The sequence below is a fragment of the Triticum urartu genome, chromosome 6A (assembly GCF_056163025.1).
Source record: "Triticum urartu cultivar PI428250 chromosome 6A, HENAU_Tu73, whole genome shotgun sequence".
Taxonomy (NCBI): domain Eukaryota; kingdom Viridiplantae; phylum Streptophyta; class Magnoliopsida; order Poales; family Poaceae; genus Triticum; species Triticum urartu.
This window is the reverse complement of record NC_141878.1, coordinates 27,569,243-27,578,868: the sequence shown is the minus strand read 5'-3', so window position 1 is coordinate 27,578,868 and position 9,626 is coordinate 27,569,243. Positions and strand designations below refer to the sequence as shown.

Here is a 9,626-nt window from a genome sequence, read left to right as displayed (position 1 = left end):
ATCGACCCAGATGTCGGTATTACCTTCCATATCATCTTCCGGACGAATATCAAAGGTGATAACCATATCAGGCTGAAATGCATAAGTCTTGCATAGTGCTCGCCATGTTTTGCATCCAAAATAGGTGTAGTCGTCTGAATTGTATAATTTTGCGTGGAAAATATAACCATGCTCGGTCTTCAAATAAACTTTCTTTACCTCCATAGAATGACTGAAACCTATCTTATCCAATACAAAAACTCTTGCATGGCAGGGGATACACTAGTAGAATAGTAAAAAAAATATAAGTTCAAGCAAATGAAGAAGATGTCATGCTTAATTACGAAAAAGACTTGTCGTTGTGACTTACTGTATCCACTTCGAAGTTCTCGTCCAGCTTGATGCTGAAGCGCCTATCATCATCTAGGAAGATTCCGTCGCACAGGCCGCGCTCGTCTTCACAATATTTGCAAATACCGAAATCCTTTTTGTCGTCAGACATTTCCTATGTTCATAGTTAAAACATTAATTGAAAATCGATAGAAGACAACTACCAGGATACTCAACACACGAATCCGGGGCACTCGATATTTCCTACATATTCTGGCAAAACTCATGCCAAAATTCACGGAAAAATCCGGCATGACCTTTGCTAAAATAGGATATATCGAGCGCCTGAAATTTGCCGGAACGGAAATGAATCAACACTCCGGCAAAACATAGGCCACTCGGAGGTGTAACCTGCAAACATGACCGGCCACTTGGATATTGAGCAACACAAGATATACATTTCAAAATATCTTATAAGACTCAAATTAGCATGCATTCAATGAGCAAAAGTAAATCATCTCATGCGTCCGTACATCGTCGAATATTATCACTAATACATCCCGAATAGTGTCATACATATAACATCACTAGTACAACTAAAACCCTAGCAAATGACGGGTATCGGCGCGGGCGGTGGACACCCACAGAGAAGGAACCATCACAGGATCATAGCTCCAGTGAGATCCCTGGTGAACCTGCCAGGTATTGGAGAACCTGTGCTCCAACGCAAACAAGTAGCAACGGACGTGCGCGTCCTCCTCACTGACACGGTGACGCACCACCTCCGCAGAGTCCTCGAGCCTCTGGACTGTCACTGGCCCACGCGACCGCCACCAAAGAAGGTTCGGGTCAACGACAGGCTGGCTCCTCACCAACCTGCGCCCCCCGGTAGGTAGCGCCTCCCAGTACCACCCCAGTGGAGCCCAGTCCCGGACATGGCCCATCTGGTCAAGCAGGTGTCGTCCTCTGCCGACTCGACGACGAGGATGCGGGATAGGCATCGTCCACGTCGATGCGGGAAAATTGCTTTAACTAAAAAAATAGCAACAAGTTCTTACTAACTAGTTCTATTAATTCAACTAGTTCTTACTAAAAATAAACTTACTATAAATAAAAATATTCTAGTACCTAGTTCTTACTAACTAATTAGTACCTAAGAACTACTGCCCTAATTACCATCTAATTTGATGAACCTATAGGGGTGGAAAGTGGTAGCAGATTTTCCAATTATCCAACTATAAAGTGAAATAAGTGGTCAAATTTTACTCGTTTTATTATTCATCTTAGAAATTTGATTCGTTTCCACCCTTACATGAACCCTAACTCATTTGAGCCGCATCCGCATCCGATTCGTTTCCACCCTAACTAATTTGATGGAGGTAGAAACCCTAGGCAGAGGTAGGGGAGAGGGAGGAGCAGGCGTGCTCACCTCAGGTGCCTGCGACGAGGGAGGGGCAGGCGGCGTCGAGGTCGTGGTCGGGGATCCGGGGCGGCGGTGAGGTCGGGGGGGCGGGGGCGGCGTCCGGGCCGGCGTTGAGGTCAGGGTCGGGGGCGGTGTCCCGGGCGGCGTTGAGGTCGGGGACGGGGCCGGTGTTGAATCTGGGGTCGGGGGCAGCGTGGGGAGAGCGCGCGGCGGCCGAGGGGCGGCGGCGGTGAGGCTGAGGGCGGCCTCGGGCGGCGGCGAGGGCGAGGGACGATTTGTGGAAGAATTGGTGGCTGGGGGCGGGGTGGGGGGAAACCGCTGTTTAAGTGAAACGTAACGGTAGCGCGTTTCTGGAAACGTGCTATAGCTAAGTTAGCTATAGCGCGTTTACTGAAACCCGCTGCTGCTATTCCTTTCTCCTTTTTTCCCTTTTTTCTTTTATTTTTCTTTACATTTTATTTTTTCCCTTTCTCCTTTTTCTTTTTCTTTCATTTTCATTTACTTTTCTACTTGTTTTTCACTTTATTTTATTTCCGTTAGCAGCAGCGCTTTACATGTAAGCGCGCTGCAGCTAAGGAGATTAGCAGTAGCGCTGGGCCATTATACGCGCTATTGCTAGGTTGGGCTAGCCATGTGCGCCCAGTTCAAACGTAGCAGCAGCGCTTTTCGCTAGTATGCGCTACTGCTAAAGTCATAGCAGTAGCGCGGTTTATTTACGCGCGCTGCTACTAAGTAGCAGCAGCGCTTGATTTTGTACAGCGCTACAGGTAAAATTCTGTGTATAGGCTTTTCCCTAGTAGTGCATGTTTGAGTATTTTACTTAAGACCTTAGGGTCCATAGCAGTAGCTATATGGCATCCTCTCTGCCTTGTGATTCAATACGAAGTTTCCTTGTGCTGCCTCACATGATCGGTATTGGTGGTTGTGTTTGATGAGATATGATGAATTGCCACTTTATGATTAGGGTGTTCACTGAATTATATTGAATCTTTTGAAGTTTATTTGCTGCATAATGAAGTAGTTATGTATGCTTTCCAATCTATTTATCTTCTTTGGCCAGATTGATTGGCAGTTCTTCAAAGGGAGTTGTGTAAGGTAGTGCATTCAATCTTGCAGTGATTTATATCCCAGTGACAGAAAAGGACAATACATGTATTCTATTGTTTCTACTAAGGATAAAACGATGGTTCCTTTATCACACTTGGATGATAGTGTTGGGGAACGTAGTAATTCAAAAATTTCCTACGATCACGCAAGATCTATCTAGGAGATGCATAGCAACGAGACGGGAGAGTGTGTCCACGTACCCTCGTACACCGAAAACGGAAGCATTAGTAACGCGGTTGACGTAGTCGAACGTCTTCACGATGCAACCGATCCATGTACCGAACGTACGCCACCTTTGTGTTCAGCACACGTTCAGCACGATGATGTCCCTCGAGCTCTTGATCCAGTTGAGGACGAGGGAGAGTTTCATCAGCACAAAGGCGTGGCGATGGTGATGATGAAGTTACCGGCGCAGGGCTTCACCTAAGCTCTACGACGATGTGACTGAGGTGTTGAACTATGGAGGGGGGCACCGCACACGGCTAAGTTTATTTGCTGCATAATGAAGTAGTTATGTATGCTTTCCAATCTATTTATCTTCTTTGGCCAGATTGATTGGCAGTTCTTCAAAGGGAGTTGTGTAAGGTAGTGCATTCAATCTTGAAGTGATTTATATCCCAGTGACAGAAAAGGACAATACATGTATTCTATTGTTTCTACTAAGGATAAAACGATGGTTCCTTTATCACACTTGGATGATAGTGTTGGGGAACGTAGTAATTCAAAAATTTCCTACGATCACGCAAGATCTATCTAGGAGATGCATAGCAACGAGACGGGTGAGTGTGTCCACGTACCCTCATACACTGAAAATGGAAGCATTAGTAACGCGGTTGATGTAGTCGAACGTCTTCACGATCCAACCGATCCAAGTATCGAACGTACGCCACCTTCGTGTTCAGCACACGTTCAGCACGATGACGTCCCTCGAGCTCTTGATCCAGTTGAGGATGAGGGAGAGTTTCATTAGCACGAAGGCGTGGCGACGGTGATGATGAAGTTACCGGCGCAGGGCTTCACCTAAGCTCTACGACAATATGACTGAGGTGTTGAACTGTGGAGGGGGGCACCGCACCACACACGTTATTCCCTTTGTCATCAGTATGTTACTTGCCCAACATTCGATCGTCGGTATCATCATACCTAGTTCAATCTCGTTACTGGCATGTCTCTTTACTCATTCCATAATGCATCATCCTGTAACTAACTCTTTACTCACATTGCTTGCAAGGCTTATAGTGATGTGCATTACCGAGAGGGCCCAGAGATACCTCTCCGGTACTCGGAGTGACAAATCCTAATCTTGATATGTGCCAACCCAACAAACACCATCGGAGACACCTGTAGAGCATCTTTATAATCACCCAGTTACGTTGTGACGTTTGATAGCACATAAGGTGTTCCTCCGATATTCGGGAGTTTCATAATCTCATAGTCATAGGAATATGTATAAGTCATGAAGAAAGCAATAGCAATAAAACTTAACGATCATTATGCTAAGCTTAATGGATGGGTCTTGTTCATCACATCACTCTCCTAATGATGTGATCCCGTTCAACAAATGACAACACATGTCTATGGTTAGGAAACTTAACCATCTTTGATTAACGAGCTAGTCAAGTAGAGGAATACTAGGAACACTTTGTTTTGTCTATATATCCACACATGTATCAAGTTTCCGGTTAATACAATTCTAGTATGAATAATAAACATTTATCATGATATAAGGAAATATAAATAACAACTTTATTATTGCCTCTAGGGCATATTTCCTTCAGATAGTTCTGATGTCTACATTATGTCATCATCCTTATAGCAATGCTTTTTTTGTGGCAAACTTAATACCTCGAGATGCATGTCCGATAGCAGCCTTTAGATGGAGCATTACTTGTACATGTAGTTGGATTAAGCTTCTACATATCATGGATATAATGCCTATGCAATATTATGTAATGAATCATCATAGTCATAAGTATAAATATTGTAGTTTAATCGGTGCCCAACTGTAATTTGTTCACCACACCACATTTATCTACTTGGAGAGATGCCTCTAGTGAAACTATGCCCCCTAGGTCTATTCTATTTTAATAAATGCACTGTTACAATTACTTTTCTTTCTTTAATCTTTTATTTATTTTATCTATCTATCAATTCCTACGGTAACATACCTTTAATCCTCGTAACTAGTAGCACAAGAAATTTGACAACCTTCTTACAACCAGGGTTGTCTCCAAAAATTTGAAGCCCCGGTGCGAAATACAAATTAGGCCCTTGAAATTTTCATACAGGTAAGATATACTTTCACTTAATTATATAACTTAGTGTTACTTCACATTATTTATAAATATATCATGAATTAATGCAAAATAGTAAAGTCATATGATTCCAAAACTAACTTCAAAATTTACTGAAAAAAATATCATAATTAATAACTATATCCAATAGAATGCCTAGATGAAATATAGTACAAGATCAATTGATGGATAATAAACTGATCAATGATTCAGTGAAGATATGACTTATGGACACAAGACCTAGGACGGGCCTTCCGATCTTCCCTGATAGCCTCATGACGTGACTAGGATATTAGTCGTACATGCCCAATGGAGAAACAATTCTAAATCTGAAAATCAAGGCCACATTACAGTTCAATTTTAGTGCGGTACTAATTCAAGTATTTATAGGAGCATAATATAGAAAGTTACCTGGGATTGGTACTAAGCATGGGGCGGCAAACGAGGCATAGATCAGCCAACAACTTTTTGCATAACATTGTCCTAAGACCATCTCCAGTCGTTCGGCCCACCAGGGTGTCGAAAAAGAGATGCCTGGGGGCGAACCGGTGCTAGATTAGCCCCTGGGGGCAACCTAGCTCCCAGCCACGCCCCCAGGCGCCGCCCCCCAAGTCGCGGCAAATTCAAACTTGGTCATTCCCGCTCACAAAAAACGCCACAAGTCCGATGATCAGCGGCCATAGTTCGGCGATCGGATGAAAATTTCGGCGTACAAAAAAGTATGGAAGGATGCGTGGGCAACACATCACACGGTGGGGTCGGCCTCTGGCATTGGCGGAGTCAGCGTGCGCGGGCTTGGCGGTGTCGGAGCTGCTTCTGTGCTAGGCGGCGTCGGCACGGCTTCTGTGCTGCTGGGCGTCGTGGAGGCATCATCGCTCGGGCTTGGCGGCATCGTCAGCGTGGGCGTGGGGGTTGGCGGCGCCGTCGATGACAGCTGGTTCAGGATGAGGATGCACTCCGCCAAGTACCACGCCTTGACCTGCTCGTCATTGCTCTGGAGCATGTCCGCCCCACATAGCAGGAAAGCCAGGTCGGTGTTCCTCTTCTTCGCGGCGACATTGGTACGGAGTAGGTCGAGCTTGACGGCGTTGTTCGTCATCAACGCTGAACACTGCGCCTCGGTCTTCTCTTCACGCAGGGGCGGCCCGGGCCTGTGCGTCGGCGAGGCAATGCTCGATGGATTCCTGCACTCGCGTGGTAGCCGAGTCAGCGTGTTTCCCCTTCTTGGCCCCTTTGTTGCCTTCGGGGCGCCCGTCGCCCGCGCCCGGCGTCGGCGCGTCCGGTTGTAGGTCTCCTTGGCCTTGGCAAGGGTGCGCTGGACATCCGCCCACTTCTCGCACTTCTTGATCCACTTGAAGAGATGGAGGTACTAGAATTCTTGGTCGCTGTTGTCCTGGCGATACATGGCCAACATGCGCAGCAGCTGCGCCGAGGAACAAACAGTTGGCGAGCGTGCACGGCGAAAAGAAGTGGGAGACCAGGGTGCCATACCTGATCCTCAATACTGGCGCCGCTCTCTGGGCGAGCCACGGTCTCCTCGACTATTCCATGCCATTTGTTGCACACCGACTGGATGAGCCCCCAATGGTTCGCCATTACCTTCGACCCGTGCTGCATGTGGACGCCTTTGAAGTAGGGGACGACGAGCTTGCGCTCATCGAACTCGGCCTTGATGTGCTCCCAATACATCTCTATGCTCTGGTTCGTGCCGGTGATCGGGTCGAGGCAGACGACTTTGCATGCTTCGGCGAGACATTCCTGCTCCTTGGACGCCCACCATATGCGCGGCTCGCCGGTCCTGTCCGCCCCCTTCTTCTTCTTGCGTCTCCTTGCCAGAACAGGCGCTGGCTCCTCCTCCTCCTCGTCGTCCTCGTCCTCCTGCTCGTCCGGCTCCTCCTCGCCGTACTCGAGCTTACCGATATATTCATATATAAGTTCCAACCTCGATCCCTTGCCACGCGCGCCACGCTTCCAATCCGCCGACCTTCCGCTCCGACCGCAGCAGGTCCCAGGACCAGGAGCCGGAGGGGTGGTGCTGGGCGTCGTTCCGTGTCAGGATTCCGCGGAAAAAGAAGAAAACTCCGGCCGCCGCACCATGTCAATTTCAGCGCCGCTGGAAGATGAGGACCTCCTCCGGGAGATCCTCCTCCGGCTGCCTCCGCTGCCGTCAACCCTCTCCCGCGCCTCCCTCGTATGCACGCGCTGGCGCCGCATCCTCTCCGATCCCCGCTTCCTAAGCCGTTTCAGCAGACACCACCCGGAACCTCCTCTGCTGGGCTTCTTCAAAGAGTCTACCCCATATCCCTTCTTCATTCCTGTCCTGGACCCGCCCGATCGCATCCCTGCCGAGCGCTTCTTTGTGCCTGAGATGACGGGGGATTGGGAGTTCCTTTGCTGCCGCCACGTCCTCGCCGTCATGCTCAGCGAGTCTCTGTTTGAGATCTTCGTGTGGGATCCCCTCAACGGCCAGCAGTACCGCGTGCCTTTTCCATCAGAACTCCGCAACGCAAAAAGGGAGAGTTTCTGTAGGTGCAGCGCCACGGTGATGTGTGTTGATGATCAAGACGGGCATTTGCAGGAGGATTGCTTCTTGAACCCGGCCTTCAAATTGGTCATGATCTGCTCCCGTAGAGACCTGAAGATATCATTAGCTTGTGCCTACGAATCAGTGTCGGGTGTATGGGGGAATATTGTCTCAGCGTCGACTAGAAGGATGGTTATGAAGCTAAAGCCCAGCATCCTTATCAGGAGTGCAGTTTACTGGTTGCTCCATGGAGGTCAAATCCCTGCATTTGATATTGAAAGGCAGACTCTTGCTGTCATCGAGACGCCCGTAGATGCCCAACGTTGGTCCTTTCAGCTCTTACGGACAGATGAAGACAGCGTTCTTGGCCTTGCCGCTATGTCAAAACTGGGCATTCATATATGGGAGAGGAACCTGAACTCTGATGGTGTTGCCGGATGGGTGCTTCTGCAGAAAATCAATCAATTGGAGGGGATGTTGTCCAACGACTTCATAAGTGAAGGGATGGTGGGGTATGACGAGGACTTAAATGTGGTGGTTTTGTCTACATACAGTGGTGACTTCATGTTGCACCTTGAGTCGAGGCGGATCAGATTAATTACTAAAGCTGCCCCCAATGTGAGTATCATAGTTAGTATCATGCATACCAACTAAGCAATTTTGATGAGATGGCATAGAATTCAATGATGAAAGAGAGACTTGAGTATCATATCATGATACCGTGATGTGCTACTTTGTGTCATGCATGTCAATAAATGTAGTCCTCTATGATACCAACATACACTACAGGAAAATTCAGGTTTCCCGTGTGTTAGCCTATAAGCCGAGTGTTTTTTTCGGGCTCCCGGCTTACGCTCCTCTAAGCCGAGTCTCAAGAAAAAAACACCCGGTAAATACGAGGAACTCGGCTTATGGTCATCTATAAGCCGAGTTTCGCAAAAAAGATCACGGCTTATATGAAACACACGGTATCTACGGGAAAAGGCACCCGGCTTACAGCACACACTCGGTAAAGACATCTGCCACGTGTCTGCAACGGTAGTGATTGACGGCGCTGTCACGGAGCAGCACATAAGCCGTGTGTCCAAAGTAGGCACTCGGCTTATAGGACATATAAGCCGTGTGTCCGAAGCAGGCACTCAGCTTATAGGACATATAAGTCGTGTGCCTGATGAAATCACTAGGCTTACATTTTTGCGGATTTTTTGCAACGAGTAACATTTGCGCGAAATTAGTTTAGGATGGTTTTCATTGCATTTATATTTACTACTTAATTAGTATTATTATTCTAACCTATTTTCTGTCGACTAGTTTTCATGGGTCTTATTTGTGAAATTATTAATTTAACGGCACTTTAATATTTTCATGACTCTTTCGATACCCTAGCGTACCCGTCACCACACTTCTAGACGTCTAAGAGGCCCCAACGCAAGATTTGGCGGCATGGCTAGCCCCCGGAAGCCGCCGGTCACAATCGTACACGCGAAGATCAATCCGCATAGAGGGAACTGTTCAGATACTTCTGCATCACCAAACATTATGAAAAATCACCATCCCTCCTATATCACATGTGCCCACGCCGTGTAAGAAAATCATGATTTTATCGCGCTCCGAGTGTTCAATAATATTCATGCCGCACCGTTATTGCAGAACGTTTACTATACCCTGTCATCGCTGTTTGTGAGGGGGGCCACACCTGGAGCCGTGTGCTGCCTCCTCAGACATGCCACCACCACATCTTAAGGCATGTATGAGGGCCCCGTGCAATGATCCGATGGCATTGCTACCCCCCAAGGCCCCCGTCCCGCCAAACCCTGGAGCGGTTGACCAGGAGATCTAACCCTTTGACTTTCGCCGGATGGACTTTGACTAATGGACCTCACCACCCGGTTGTGGTAGGTCAGCCCATAAGAACACTTCGGAACAAGGTCCGGGCCAAACCCACTGCAAGATTCCCTCAGTGTCAACC

General features: G+C 47.7%; 1 protein-coding gene across 1 annotated transcript; it reads left to right on the top strand.

Annotated features, from left to right (window-relative positions):
* The first annotated feature begins 7,228 nt into the window (after window positions 1-7,228).
* Window positions 7,229-8,311, top strand: LOC147963478 (uncharacterized). The gene has a single exon (XM_087529590.1). It carries the CDS (start codon window positions 7,229-7,231, stop codon window positions 8,309-8,311), a length of 1,083 nt encoding a protein of 360 aa, XP_087385716.1.
* Window positions 8,312-9,626: the final 1,315 nt, after the last annotated feature.

Bases quoted from the DNA above. Each gene is read 5' to 3' on its own strand.
- LOC147963478 (XM_087529590.1), top strand. From the start codon at position 7,229: ATGTCAATTTCAGCGCCGCTGGAAGATGAGGACCTCCTCCGGGAGATC.